General features: G+C 35.7%; 1 protein-coding gene across 2 annotated transcripts in view; it reads right to left on the reverse strand.

Annotated features, from left to right (window-relative positions):
- Positions 1–16,007, reverse strand: part of Csde1 (cold shock domain containing E1) — a 40,444-nt gene that overhangs the window by 11,681 nt on the left and 12,756 nt on the right. Inside the window, exons 3-12 of one of the 2 annotated variants that reach the window (XM_027940254.2) lie at positions 10,450–10,648; positions 9,524–9,633; positions 9,031–9,123; positions 8,316–8,413; positions 5,208–5,289; positions 4,763–4,891; positions 4,518–4,643; positions 3,690–3,902; positions 1,332–1,472; positions 1,080–1,244 (exon numbers count right to left, since the gene is read on the reverse strand). In XM_027940254.2, coding sequence (XP_027796055.1) covers positions 1,080–1,244; positions 1,332–1,472; positions 3,690–3,902; positions 4,518–4,643; positions 4,763–4,891; positions 5,208–5,289; positions 8,316–8,413; positions 9,031–9,123; positions 9,524–9,633; positions 10,450–10,648 — 1,356 coding nt within the window. The remainder of the gene's footprint in view (positions 1–1,079; positions 1,245–1,331; positions 1,473–3,689; positions 3,903–4,517; positions 4,644–4,762; positions 4,892–5,207; positions 5,290–8,315; positions 8,414–9,030; positions 9,124–9,523; positions 9,634–10,449; positions 10,649–16,007) is intronic. The other variant, XM_027940255.2, reaches the window with a different exon arrangement.

Here is a 16,007-nt window from a genome sequence, read left to right on the forward strand (position 1 = left end):
TTTTGACTTTCTCCACCTGCACCTGCACCTTTGACTAATGCCATTATCTGCCCCAAGCACACACCTGATACTACTTTCTAACAAAGATTTTTCTTGAAATGCAGCACATTGCTATTCTTAAGTAGCAACCAACACCCTCCCAATCTAGCTGTGTCCTTATTTTCACCCTTATTTATCCTATCTTCCCTCATCCAAAACAAAACACAAACCACATCTTCCTGTCAAACATCTTACTCACTGATTAAGAAACCCTGAAATTTTATTATCTGCACCTCTTTTGAGAAATTCTCTTTCCTATCTCTACCCTTTAAATATCAATACTTTAGTGTGACCACCCCACATTTTGCCAGTTACAATTCATTTTTGCCAGAACACTCTTATGGAATGTTAATAGTAATATTTTGGATTCTGTATGAATTACTTATTTTGACTAACGCCACTCAATTCGTTATTTAGTTGTGAGTGAAGCTAACTTACATTTTCTTTTTATTTACTACTCAATGGATTTTTCAATAATTTGAGTCCAAATGCATGAATAGAAATCTACCTATGAGTTTTAAACTGCTTAAAAGGCAAGTATTAGTATTTTTGATAGGTGGATCCCAACTGGGGATGATTTTGCCTCTCAAAGGATGTCTGGAAATTTATAGTGAAATTTCTTGCTGTCACAAGAGATCGTATTCCCCACAGCAACAATTATCCTTCCCAAAATGTTAATAATGGTGATGCTAAGAAATCTTGCTGTGATTATATCACTATTAATATTCACCAGAATTCTTGCTAGGCGTGGTGATGTTATGCCTACAATCCCAGTTGACTTGGGGGAGCAGGAGGATCTCAAATTCAGGGCTAACCTCAGCATCTTAGACCCTGTCTCACAAACAAAAAGGAACGAGAATGCCACTCGGTGGTAAAGTGCCCTTGAGTTCAATCCCTAGTACCCCAAAAGGTACAGATGTAGATCAGTGGTACAGAGCCCTGGGATCTCCCATCTAAAGAAATAATACTCCATTATTATGTGCCTGTAACAGAAGAGGAACAAAGAGCTATACAAACCATTCTGATTATATAAAACTTACCTTCTCTTTGCCTTTATTTGGGCTAGTGGTTTTAGGATTAGAAAAAGTGGCTTCTTTCTCTACAGTGCCCAGAAAACGATGATCTGAATGGGAATGGAATGAAACCGTGCCCTTGGGAAGTTTTTTAATCCTAATAGCATGATTTCTTTGGGCAGAGAGCATATCCTATAAATGATAAAACAAAATTAACTTTAAACCGACAAAGGAGGCATTAGAAACCCCACGCCCATACCTTTCTCAAACACTACTCACAGGAACCACAGTAAACTCTACTTCATCTGCAATATGGAGCTGGTTCCCATCCAGAATTTCACTGAAGTGGAAGAACATACGAGCATCACGATCCACACACTTGATGAAACCAAAACCATCTCTCATGGCAGCAATCACACCCTGAAACCCAAGTACAGTTTCACTGGTTGTGAAGCTTTTCAAGTAAGGTAACATTCAAGCCTGCAACATCATCAAGTTAAATTCACTAGGAATATTTACTATTAATAACCTGAATACTGTTGTCCCCATTTTTCCCTCTTTAATATAAACTCATACCTCTTTTTAGTTTTCATATTAAGACAGGGTCTCACCAAGTCACTGAGGCTGACTGTGAACTTTTGATCCTCCTTCTTAGCATCCCAAGTTGCTGGGATTACAAAGTTATACCACTGCATCCAGCAAACTCATTGTTTTCAAACAAGTAATTTAAAATCAGCAATTCTGAGATCTCTGAATGTGACTTCTTAGCAAATATTTATTTATTTACCTGCCAGGGATTAAACCCAGGGGTGCTTTACCACTAAGCCCTTTTATTTTGATACAGGGTCTAAGTTGTGGAGGCTGGCTTCAAACTTGCCATCCTCCTGCCTCAGCTTCCAAGTCTGGGATTACAGGCATAAACCACTGTACTTAGCTTCTTGGCAAATACTAGAAAAAGTGATATATCCTATTTGAATGTAAACATACATAACTCATTTCATAAAAGCCTAAACCTAATAACAATATAACCTCCAAAAATTTCAAAACTTTACCAATTGGCACTTCAAAAGTTGACAAAAAAGGCAATTCTTTAAACTCTACCTCAAATTTTTTTTTGGTGAGTTTACACAAAGGAAGAATTTAAGCTTAAGTCTGAAAAATAAAATGCAAAAAATCCTTTCCATATTTTTTCTTCTTCTTACTAAATTATCAGCTTTTTGGGGGTAATGTATCTTGAACTTGAAACATGGTAGTAATCAAATGTTTACCAAAACAACATGAATTATCACCAAATTGCCAATGAATTACATACTGCATGTTTATTAATGCAGAGGTAATTATTCTATAACATAAATATGATCTACATAATATTCTGGCATTTAATTGTTGCTAAGCTACATACTCTATACTGTAAAGCAAAACAGATCCTGAGAAATTTTTCTTAAAAATCTCACATTCAGGCCATGCATGGTGGTACATGTCCGTAATCCCAGGGACTTGGAAGGCTGAGGCAGGATACCAAGTTCCAAGCCAGCCTCAGCAACTGGGTGAGACCCTGTCTCAAAATAAATAAAAAGGGCTGGAGATATATGGCTCAGCATTAAGCTCCTATGGGTTCAATTTCTGGTACATAAAAAGAGGGGTGTTTGAGGGCTGCAAATGTAACTCAGTGGGAAAGCACCCCTGGGTTCAATCCCCAGTACTAGTACCAAAATAAAAAAATTAATAAATCACAAGCTCAGAACGCCAAATTAAAAAAATATATAACATATATAATATGTATGTACATATTATATAAGATCAGTTCTCCAAATGTATATAAAATCAGTTCTCCAAAATCAAAGGTTAAAAATGGGTCAAGAAAGTTAAAACTTCACTGACAACACTAACATACTATAAATAAAATGATCCTAACAAATATAAATTCTATCTGAGAAAGCTCACAAAAACCAAGTTTGTAAAACATTTGGGAAACAATTCTGGTTCACACCACTTCTGGACATTTACCCATTTAAAAGAATTTTCAAAAAATGGGAGCTCATAACCCACTTGAATCAAAGTGTGAAATATGATATATCAAGAACTATGTAATGTTTTGAACAGCCAACAATAAAAAATTAAAAAACAAAACAAAAAACCATACAGTGCACAAAGCAAGCCCTCCAAAATGAAGAATTAGCCAATGCAAAAAAAAAAAAAAAAGAATTTTCAATGTTCTGCCAAAAAAAAAAAAGTAAGGAAAAGAAAACTAAAGAAAAAAAGACCTATTTGACTTTACTTAATCTAATACTTACCAAATTTCTTGGGCGACAGTTTGGGAAAAAAAGCAACTCTACAACTACGAGCTTGAATCTTTCTGCTCTTCATATTTAAGGGTCAAAGAATTAATGGCCCTCAAAATACAATAATCCTGTCCAGATTTCTGTTCTAGAACTTTTTCACATATACTTTCAGGGTAACTGGCAGAGATAAACTTTGACTAACTCAAACGTATGTGATTGTTAATTACCTTAAAAAAAGGTAACTCCCCAGTGTGGTAAAAAAAACTTACAAGAACTTTTAATTTAGTAGTACAAACTTTAAGATAATGTTGGCCGTTCCATGTTAGATACAGATCCAATAATATTCAATACTTACCATTTCTCTGGCTTCATTAGTGAACTGAAATGTATTTGATAGAACTTCTATGTTAGTTGCTCGTTCTAATTTGTCACGTCGGTCTGTTGAAATATTAAACCTAACATGGTCACCTTCCAATAGGGTCACCTTGGATTTTGTATCTTTGTCTCCAAAGGGAAGTTCTTTAGGAATCACAAAGTCAACTTTGATTCGTCCTGGCAATGGGTCATTCTGATGAGAAGGAAAAACGATTTTAGCTGGAGATTTCTCATCCTTCCTAGTTCTAAGTCAAACAAGAAGAACACACAGCAAACCCATGTTATTTATAATATAGTTCCCTAAAGGGGAAAAAAGGTGTTGACAACATAGGTCCTATTTGAAAGCTTCATATTCTACAGTCACATGGCATAACCATAAATCACAACATTGTAGTTAAGACTCTGTACTCTGATATCAAGAGATTTTACTTAAGAATTTTTAGTCCTTAATAATTCACATTTCTTACACAATGACATCATTTATTTCCTTGCCACTCCCCATTAAAAAAAAAAAAGGGGGGGGGAGGGAGTGATTGGAGAGCAGGAAACAAATGCACATCCAAATTGCAGACCAGGCCAGTAAGAATTTTTCCCAATTAACCTCTTACCAGTGAAAAAAATACATATTCACAGACATATCAGAAGTTTCTCATTTGGTTTAATTACATATATATGAAAAGATACTTGTGTTATACCCTAAACACAATTACATTAATCAAATGAAATAAAAATTTCAGTATATGACACCCTATTATTTATTCAATTATTAATGGGGCAAAAGAGAACTCTCCCCCAAAAGATAACTTGCCTGGTTTTTACTGGGTACTTTTGGGATAACTTTGGTTACAGTTCCTTCAAAATGTTCAATGCTGATGTCTTCAAAAATGACTGTTCCTTGAGGCAAAAGTCTGACATCTGTTGCAACTTCTTTACCCTAAATCAAAAGGGGTTGGGGAAGAAGCAAGGGAAATCATATAATTTTAAGTGTTTCCTAAAGATGTAATCCACTACTAATCTTAAAAGATCAAAGATCAAGTCAGGCAACTATCTTACATTTCTGTCCTTGATTGTGAATTCCACATCATCTCCAGGCTGTAAGGTTTCTAGGTCACCTTTAAATTCACTATAGTGAAAGAATATCTCTTTTACAACATCACCTCTTTCGATAAAGCCAAACGCCTCCTAAAGTAAAAATAAAAAAAAACCCAAGAACATTTACAAATGTGTGATTATGACTTAAAACTCAATATGCCTCTTCACAATATTATTATAGTCAAAACAATATGGATTGATACAAACTCTAATATGAGCAATGAAAGACCCATTTTGAAGGACATAATTGAATCAGCAACCAAGGAATTTTAAGAGATTAGTTTTAGGTTAACAGTTAAGATATTTTCTTTAAAACAGAAGCTGGGGGGAGGGGGTTGGGTTTGCAATATGAGAATTATGATAGTCGAAGAAAAAATTCAAATTTTTCAAATTTGTTCACACTTACCTTCATGGCACAAACTACTCCCTGACAGCGGGCTTGTTTCTTTTTCAACAGCATAATGTTACGAGCACTTACAGCACCAGTACTAAAAAGGAATAGTGAAGAATTAAAGAGGGGTTAAAAATGAATTGGTTTGGTTAGATATGATGAGTCTAGAAAAACAAATTAGTTTTCTGGGCTTCAAAAATTCTGTTATCAGAAAGAACAAATGTTATGACATCTGATCCTTTTTATATGGCTTCAAAGGCACAGGATTTTTGCATAAACTCCTTATGCTTCTAAATTTGGCATATATGTGGATTATTTTTCTCTAAAAGATTTGTGCTTTAACTTGGGTGCATAATGTTCTACTCTGCTTTACTATTCCAACAACAGATCTGAAATAAAGACAAATCGAATTTCAAAGTTGGGGAACACTAACATTTTAAAAATTAGGAACAAATATTTAAACATATTATGTGTTGCCAACTTAGGTACTATTGATGGTGATCAATAAGAGCAATTTATGATTAATGAGTAGTAAATGTAATAGCCATTCATTCATTTTTTCAGTTCTGGATGGAGACTGAAACCAGGAGTGCTCTGAGTTTGTTTGATTTTTTTAAAACTCCAGCCCTTTTTAAATTTAATTTTGAGATACGGTCTTGCTAAGTTGCCCAGGCTGCTGCTGTTATTATTATTATTATTGTATTGAGGCTTGAACCCAAGGACTCTCTACTACAAAGTTACATCCCCAGCCTTTTTTTACTTTTTATTTTGAGACAGAGTCAGTTGCCAAGGCTGACCTCAAACTTGTGATCCTCCTGCCTCAGTTTCCCCAGTAGCTGGAATTATAGCCACACACCACAATGCCCAGATTAATTATTTTTGACTCCAGAGCCATAAAAGAAAGTTGAATAAATGCACTGATTTTAGGAGAATTTGCCTTGGTTTTAAAAGTGACATTAATGGGCTACAGATGTAGCTAGTGGTGGAGAACTTAGCCTCATATGCACAAAGCCCTTGGTTCCATCCCCAGTAATGGAGTTGGGGGAAGGAATTCTTGCGGGGCATAGTGGTGCATGTATACCTGTAAACCCAGAGACTCGGGAAGCTGAGGCAGGAGATTCCAAGTTCAAGGCCAGCCTAGGCAACTTAATGAGACCCTGTCTTAAAAAAAAAAGAAAAGGGGTTGTGGATGTGACTAGTGGTAGAGCACCCCTGGGTACAACTGCCAATACTGGGGGGCAGAGGAGGCGGGGAAGGCATTCTGGCATTCTCCCCATTGGAGAACTGAAACCAGTCAGTCACAGACACCCCATGTTACTACATACTGCACCCACCTTTAAACACCAGCAATGTAAATTCAATTTTGTTTTAAAGATAATAGACTGCTGGGTGTGGTGGTGCATGCCTATAACCCCAGGATCTCAGGAGGCTGAGGCAGGAGGATTGCAAGTTCGATAGCAGACTTGGCAATTTAATAAGATCCTGTCCCAAAATAAAAAACCAAAAAGGGCTGGGCTGGGGATGTGATCCAGTGCCCCTGGGTTCAATCCCCAGTAAAAAACAAACAAAAAAGCAGCCCATAAAATACAGTGGTATTGTTAGTATGGCTGTTTTAAGAGAGGAACAACAGCTGTGCACCACTTGTGCATGCCTGTAATCCTAATAGCTCGGAAAGCTGAGGCCCTAAGCAACTCAGTGAGATCCTGTCTCCAAATAAAATACAAAAAAGGACTGGGGGTGTGGCTCAGTAGTTAAGCTCAATCCCTGTAACAAAAAAAAAAAAAGAGGAATAATAAACCAAGCAATTATTTTCTCCTTAATTCTTCATGGACAACTGTCCTTTTAATTTAAAGAAATTTCATAACCCACTTGAATCAAATGTATGAAATATGATATGTCAAGAGCTTTGTAATGTTTTGAACAACCAATTTAAAAAAAAAAAAAAAAAGAAATTTGACCAAAGACACCAGAAAAATCTGTGACTTATTGCAGATTTAAATGTTTGCTACTTAAAAGATGTGAATTTAGACTACTAATTTTGCAAGAATATATCCCTCATTTTACAGATGAAAAGCTCATCAGAAAAGTCTATAGTGATGGGCTGGGGATGTGGCTCAAGTGGTAGTGCGCTCGCCTGGCATGTGTGCGGCCCGGGTTCTATCCTCAGCTCCACATACAAACAAAGATGTTGTGTCCGCAAAAACTAAAAAATAAATATTAAAAAATTCTCCCTCCCTCTCTTAAAAAAAAAAAAAGTTTATAGTGAGGATAAAAGAACTATTATATAAAGTATACAGTACAAGTGCTTGGCTCCTTCAGTGTCTCCTTCCTCAAACTTCTTAAGCCTTTCTCCCGATTTCCTATTTCAGATTAAACTGTGGCCCTCAGATTGGAACTAAGAATATCTGTACCCACAAGTCAATCTGATTCCTTCCAGCTTTGCAAGAGATAGGATTCAAGGCAAATGATTCTGCACACTTTTGAACTTTTCCTTTCACATGGTGTTAAAAAGTGCATTCCTTGTATTTTCCAATTTCTTATTTTTAACTTCCTTCCCTGCGTGCATGTCTTGTCTTTTTTTCACCCTAACGAACTCTACAGTTACATTTCCTGCGCATTACTAGCTTCTAAGTCTCAGGGCTATACATGCAACTGTATATTTGATATCCACCTAGATATACCACAGATATTTTAAATTCTAACTGCCAAAATAAGTATACTTCTTTTTCCATCATTTTGATTTTATCTTCCCAATGTGAAATTTTTTCCTGAATGTGATTTTACTTCAACTCTACCATCCCAGGCCTATCTGTATTATGTCCTCAATAGTTCTTTTTAACTCCTGACATAGCTAACTCTAGTCTAGAGCATTTCTAGTCTCCAAAAGTTCACCATCTCTACCACTTCCAAAGATCTAAACCATCATCTCCTTGAAAACCTGACCATGTTTTCAGCATTTCCTATTGTCACCTTGATAGTGCCTGCCATAGAATATTCAGCTGATAAGTAAAAAAATTAAGGTCAAAACTATCTAGATTTGTTATGTTTTTAACTTGCTTCAAATTTCTTAATGTAAAACCAACAAAGAATCATGAACATGGGGAAATTCTGAAAATAACTTACTGTTTATTGTTATCAATTACAAAATTTATTTTATCTCCGGTTTCCAGCTGAACATTCCCTTCAACATCTTCAGGGGTGTATGTCAGATAAAACACTTCCTGTGAAGTGATAAATTATTATTACTATCTTGGCAGGGCATATATTCACTCACTGTATACTATAATTTACTTAAATACTTCTTATACTGGCATTTTCAAGCCAAATTTCTTAAAAATTATGCTTTATGACAAGTTGTTTTATTCATATAAACACACATTGTCCCCCTCCATGGTGCTGATGACTTCTGCGAGTGCACAGCTGAGCAGCAATCCAACTTCAAAAAGTTTACACACGTGGAAGCATTTGCCCAGAGACTAGTTACATTTCAAAAAGACAATTTTTATGTAAGGCATTCCAAACAAAAAAGCTGGAGTTAGTGCTTAAAAGGAACCAGAAAAAGTACCCCCCCATACCACCCCCCAAAAAAGCGTTTAAAGGAGCATTTTACCTTAAGATTCTAACTAAGGTCATACTTGGGCAAGCTAAGACACTTGGAAGTCCTATGGATTTTTTCTTTTTAAATTTTTTTTGATTATGCTGCACTTGAAGCCTCTTAGAAATCAAATTTAAAACTGATTTTAGCAACTAGCTTACGTTTTCTACTTTGAATTTTAAAGTACGCTTATAGATCACATGGTGGATCAGGCAAAGGTTTAAGAAAAATACACAAGTTTACCCCATTACGTTCGTAGCATACACTCCCTGTTGGACTCTGACCCGGGGCAGCTGGAGATTTACTCTCTAAGTTGTGAGGAACAGCGCACACAACCTACCAGTCAAAAAAAAAAAAATTTCCATTGCTAATCATTTCAGGAGCAGCACTGTGCAATATAAACTGAATTTTAATATCCTCTATACTATACACAAGGATGCATTTTAATATGATCCACAAGAGGATGTCATGCTGCCAAATTTCAAACTTACAGTATATAAGTTGACTGTAAGTACAGACTTAGGGTTATATATAAAACCCAAATTGAGTCTTGACCATGTTTTTATGTCAGGTCAAGATATGCCAGTGCTTCTGATATAATTTTAAAATAGTAATCTTTATATACTATAGCTCTCTTTCGTGCAAACTGAGGAGATGGGGAGTATCTTCCTTTTCTAATGTGAAAGATATGCAAATGCAGGGCCCTAAGAAAATACAAAGCATCAAAGTCACTAACTTGTCCATTCATTCGTTCTTCAGGATGGATTTCTGGTTTAATCTTCACCAATTTAATAGCAATGGGTTTCCCAGTCCGCCGGTCAGATGATACTTCAAATTCAACATCATCTAAAATAAAGAATGTGTTATGTTTGTTGGACTAATGATTGCAAAATGGTGTCTCACCTCTGAGTTCTACTTAAGGTAGCATTTGAGCCACCTTAAGCCAGTGGTTCTCAAAGTGTGGTCCCTGGACCAGCAGCATCAACATTACCTGGGAGTTCAGTACAAATGCAAATTCTTGGGCCTCACTCCAGACCTATGCAAAGACAAACTCTGGGATCAAGTACAACAATTGCTTTAACAAGCCTTCCAGGTAATTCTGATACACACTAATGTTTCAGAACCACTGCCTTAGACTAAGCCACATACTAAGTCTTAGTTTTCACAGCATTTACACATATTACAAAAGAGGCGATACACAAATCATCACCTTTGACAAGGTTTTCTTTTAACCTCTCTGTACTTCAGATTCCTTATTGCAAAATGAGAATAATTTCTAAAAAATCAGATTATTGTGAGGATTAACCAAAACAATGCTTAATAGCATGTACCTAGAGCATTTGGTATACCAAATACTCGTGTTACCCATTGTTCTGATTTTCTCAGAACAAAGGCACAGAACCTCATAACTTCAGTCCTTTATGTCCTCTAAGCATTTACCATAAAAATACTCAAAAGTATCTCTGAGTCAACTAGTCTTTTATCCCTCATAGACACAACTACAACAGATTATGATTCTGCTACATATGTCAGTAATTTGGTACCAAACAAACAAAAAAAGTCAAAACATTTAAAACAAATGTTTTAAACTTAAAACATTTTTAAAAAGCACTCTTATGAATAAGCTGACACTCAAGAGAAATGTAAAAATTGGCAGATTACCTCCTACTTTTAAATCCTGCAGGTTGCCATTATATTGTGAACAGTGGAAGAAAAGTCTAGCTTGACGTTCTGAACACTGAATAAATCCATAAGAGGTTAACAGTTTTTCAATAACCCCAGTTTCACGCAGTGCTGCTGAAGTACCATTGGGGTACCCATTGTGTCCATTGTTGTGGAGAAGGTTTGGATCAAAGCTCATCTGTTTTGAAAAAGAAAAAGAACTCAATACATACAGATCTGTATATAATCTCCATAGCATACTAAATAACTAAATTTTCTATACAAAAAGGCAAAGAAAATAAAGGTAAAAAACATAAAGGGAGGATTATGGACTTTTATTACTGAAATAATTTAGCTAACAAGACATTTCAGAAGAAATATTTAAGGGAACTACCCTCATTTATGGGTGAATTTTCACTAACCATACAAAATACAATTTCTGGAATTTGATATTGAAGTAAAACAACTACATTAGCAAAAGCTACCTTTACATTAAATTACTACAATAACAATTTAAGAACAAAGGATCCAAAACTATGAAGACTTTAAGAGATTGTTTACACATTTGCAAACTTAAATAGACATCTTAGTACAACTTTGTAAGCCATGCATCTTGAAGGCATATTTAAAGTTAGTAGAGATTAACACAATAGGGCTGGGGATATGGCTCAAGCGGTAGTACGCTCGCCTGGCAAGCGCGAGGTACTGGGTTCGATCCTCAACACCACATAAAAATGAAAAATAAAGATATTGTGTCCACCTAAAACTAAAAAATAAATATTAAAAAAAGAGATTAACACAATAAAACAAACTTTCTATGCAATACTTTATCTAAAAGAGAATATTTTGGAGTAATGCATGCTTAGGCCCTTTAAAAAACACACCAAAATAATGAGTTAGAAAACTTAAGACAAGATGACAAAAATTCTTTTATTCTAATGTTGTTCGATCAATTCTTGCGTAAATTTAAAGAAATCTTTTCACCTGCATGAACCTTTCACTTTAGACACTAATGAAATCTCTAGTGGCCTTTTGTTTTTATGATTAAAGAAAGAAAAAGAAAATATTCTTTATTGAAAAAGGAGCTACTTAAATGCAATATAATGGAATCTGTTCAGGTCATTAAATACTATCACTTTGTATATTTCATTGGCTATTTTAATTTACTTTTAGTAAACCTGTATAAATTTCTAAATGAGATGTAAAACAGCAAACTCTTTAACACGGCTAAATGTAAAATTTACTATAGCAGCAACATCTTTAAGTCTTTAATTATTTTTAGATCCTTGCATTAAAATTTGATTCATAAGAACTTTAAGCGAAATGTTGGGTATTATTAATAAAATGGATACACTTTCACTAGGAAAAAGAGGATGATTAAAATTCTAGAAAGCAATTAAACAGTATGTGGGTTGGTCAAATTAAATCAAAGCCACCATACTTGTAAGCTGTTAAGTTCTTCCATGCTAGCCACTTTTCTGTTTGACATGTATTAACTTGATTTTGACAAAAGTCCATGAGAAAGTAATATTATATTATCTCTACTTTACCAGTGAGGAAACAGATGCAGAGAACTTAAACGACTTGCCAAAATCAAATGGTAAATGTTTCAAACTAAGAAGGTCTACCTTCACAGCATGGGTTCTAAACAAGGCTTCGCAATCTTGTTAAAATACAAAAATAGATTCAGTAGGGATTTGAGGTATTCTATTTCTAACAAAATCCAAGGTGATACCAATGCTTCTGAATCTTGGACATGCAGCAGTTATCTTTCCAGATTCCAGGTGAAGATATTTAGGGAAGTTAGTGAGTTTAAGGCCATTACAACCATACTGAGTGGCCCACCTGAGTCATGCTCTTAACAAAAAGCAGACAAGCTGCAACTGCTTCTTTCCTGACTTACAGATCTCTGATACACGGGGGTCCTCTTTTGTTTTTTAGTTCCAGATGAGGTAGAAGATGAAGATAAAGGTAAAGAAAGTAAAGGAGGAGCTGCAGGAGGGGGATGAGGATCTGATGACATAGTAAATACATTCTCCATCTCAAATGCTGTGGTGACATAAGATAATGTTTATAACTATGATTAATAACAATAATACACATTTGACATTCAATTTTTTTACACTTGGGCTAGCTCAGTAAAATATAGTATACTTATTCATATTGTAATAAACAACATTAAAAGATCAAATTAAAATGTACTTTCAAAGCCCCTAAAACAATCTCTATCTCATGTTATCTACAATTTTTAAATATCATTAAGAATTTTGTAGCTGGGCATGGTGGCTCTCCTCTAATCCCAGCAATTCAGGAGGCTGTGGCCAACCTCAGCAATTTAATGAGACCCTGTCTCAAAAAATGAAAAGGGCTGTGGCTCAGTGGTTAAGTGCCTCTGCGTTTAATACTCAGTACAAAACCAAAAACAAACCCATTTTCTAGCCAGGCACCAGGCGCACACCGGTAAACACTATGACTAGGGAGACTGAAACAGGATGATTTCAAGTTCAATACCAATTAGTGGACCCTGTCTCAAAATAAAAGATAAAAAAGACTGGGGATGTAGTTCAGATTGAGCTTTAAAGCTCAGTCTCTGGAAAACAACAAAAAAACCCAGAACAGAACTTTCTGGTGATTGCTGGAGACTATTCAATCCAATTTAACATCCAGTAACTTTGTTATTATTGTTGTTAATTTGAAGTACTGGGGATTGAACCCAGGGGTGCTCTTATCACTGCACTACATTCTCCGGCCCTAGTTATTCTGAGGAAAAAGCTTTTAGAAGAGTCCATAACAGGTTGACAATGAAGTTCTCATTCATTTGTTCTTGGCACATTACAGTTTCAATATGCCAAAAGGAGTGAGCATAGAAATTTAGTTACCAAGCTTGCAAATGGAAAAATAGCTGAAAAATATTTGAAATATAGCTGAAAAAAAGATAAGGCAAGCACAGGCAAAGAGCATAGGAGTTGACAGCTCTATTTCTTATACTAGTTATTCAACCTTCATGTGATGGAAGAAATAACTTTATTATGATACTGGGGATTAAAACCAGGGCACTTCACCACTGGGGTATATCTCTAACCCCTTTTAAGATAGGGTCTTACGAAGGTGCCCATGTGGGCCTTGAACTTGTGATCCTCTTGCCTAAGTCTGAGTAGTTAGGATTATAGGATGCATCACCATGCCAGGATAGGGGGGGAAAAAAAAAAAGACTTTCTAAATAATATATGACAAGTGTGCCAAAAAGTTAAAATCAAGACTGCTATGGAGTTGGGGTTGTAGCTCTGTGGTAGAGCACTAGCCTAGCACATGTGAGGCACTGAGTTCAATCCTCAGCACCACATAAAAATAAAAAAGGTATTGTTGTGTCCATCTACAACTAAAAATATTTTCTAAAAAAGATTATGCTATGGGCTGGGGCTGTGACTCAGCAGTAGAGTGCTCGCCTAGCACGTGCAAGGCCCTGGGTTCAATCCTCAGTACCACATATAAATAAATAAAATAAAGGTATTGTGTGCAACTACAAGAAAATAAATATTTTTAAAAAGACTATGCTAAACACATCAATTGTAATAAAACATAACACATGTAGATGGTCCCCAAGATATAAATTCAGGAGAGGATAGTTCTTTTAAAACTAAATATTTAAAAACCTAAGCATCTGGAACATGGCACACCTAGTGAATATGAAATATTTCTGCACTCTTAACAGGCAAACTACTTTCAGAATACTGCTTATTTCTTATTTATGCTCTTTATTTGGACCACTATGTTTTACAATACAAACATAGTTATACAACTTACAAATATAGACAATACATGTTTTTAACAAACAATATAAAAGTAATTCAAGAATCATTTTTCTCCATCACTGATTGAGATCATGACTTTCAAACAGTGCTTCTTTCATGTTTAAACTATAGTTCTTTTATACAAATAGGAAAATATTGGTAAGCTCTGTAACATCAAAATCAGAAAGTTGGCAAAAAACACATTCTCAGGTCCTCTTATAGGTAAGAGAGAGTAATCCTGTTTTTCTCAACAGGGAAAAATCAACCAGAGTAAGAAAAGATCAGGGCTAGCATTTCCTTCTAAAGACTTGTTTCCCAAAAAGGCATTAGAATCTAGGATGTAATCTTATCCCTCAATGTACCAAAATACAGTTGAAAAAGAATTTCCCCCTTCTCCTAGAGTCTTTTGTTAACTCAAACCGTCTTTCCCTAGTCTTTGTCCATTTGGAAGTTTCTATTTTTCTTTCAAAGGGAAAGACTATACAACTCAAAACAATTTTAGATACAACATCTTTTCAAAGAATACCTAGTAATTTGGCTGAACTATATTTTTATGGCATTATAAACTATTTCTTCACCAGGACCACCACCAAAAGCCTTTTAAGAAGTACTATTACACAAAATGAAAGTTACTACAAAAACATATACATCAAAGTAGAAGGCCAATGGACAAAGTAGACAGCTTAGTAACAGATCCTTATTTATAAAATATTAAGATAAAGGCACTCAGCTGGGTGTGGTGGTACACACCTATAATCCCAGCAACTTGGTAGGCTGAGGCAGGAGAACTGTAAATATGAGGCCAGCTTCAGCAACTAAGCAAGATCCTGTCTCAAAATAAATAAATAAAAATAAAAGGGCTGGGTATGCGGCTCAGTGGGAAACTGCCCCTGGTTTCAATGCCTAGTACAATAATTAATGATAAAGACACTCAAAAAAGGGGGTTGGTACCATCTGCAGTGGCACATGCCAGTAATCTCAGTGACTAAACAGGCTGAGGCAGGAGGATTTAAGTTTGAGGCCAGCCTCAGCAATTTACTGAGGCCCTATGCAACTTAATGAGACCCTGTCTCAAAAAAGGAGGGGGAGAGGCAGAGTTTGGGATGTAACTCAATGGCAAGGCATCCCTGGGTTCAAACATACCAGTACCCAAACATACACACATACACACATAAAGGGCTAGAAATTCAACTCAGTGGTAAAGTGTCACTGGGTTTAATCCCCAGTATTTCTTTCTTTCTCTTTTTTCTTTTTTTTTAATTCAGTGGCTCCTGGATTTGTGCTAGGAATAGATAGCAAGCTCCATAGTTCTGTTAACTGAAAAATCAGGACATTTATAGCTTCTGGTCACGGGCTCTATTAACTATTATCATATCCCTAGCAACTAGCTAAAAATTACTCTGTTCTCATTCATCTGAAGCTTCAGTGTTGAAGAAACTAGTTTCTCTGCAGAAGAAAGCTAGAAGCATAACAGTATTTCCTCGTTTTGCTTTCCTTTGGTCAACTTTAGACTATTTTGATCAAATCCCTCACCAATTCATGCCTATATTCATATACCAAACAAACTTCAATAAGTCTATTATTCTTTCTTGCCAGTTAGGGCTAATTCCACTCACATATTCATTCCTTCCTAATTATGTACTACTTTTAATAATTTTACAAAAATACCCTTTAAAATCTGGGGTTCTAGGGGCTGGGGATGTGGCTCAAGCGGTAGCGCACATGCCTGGCATGCGTGCGGCCCAGGTTTGATCCTCAGCACCACAT

Source organism: Marmota flaviventris, chromosome 10, assembly GCF_047511675.1.
Source record: "Marmota flaviventris isolate mMarFla1 chromosome 10, mMarFla1.hap1, whole genome shotgun sequence".
Classification (NCBI taxonomy): domain Eukaryota; kingdom Metazoa; phylum Chordata; class Mammalia; order Rodentia; family Sciuridae; genus Marmota; species Marmota flaviventris.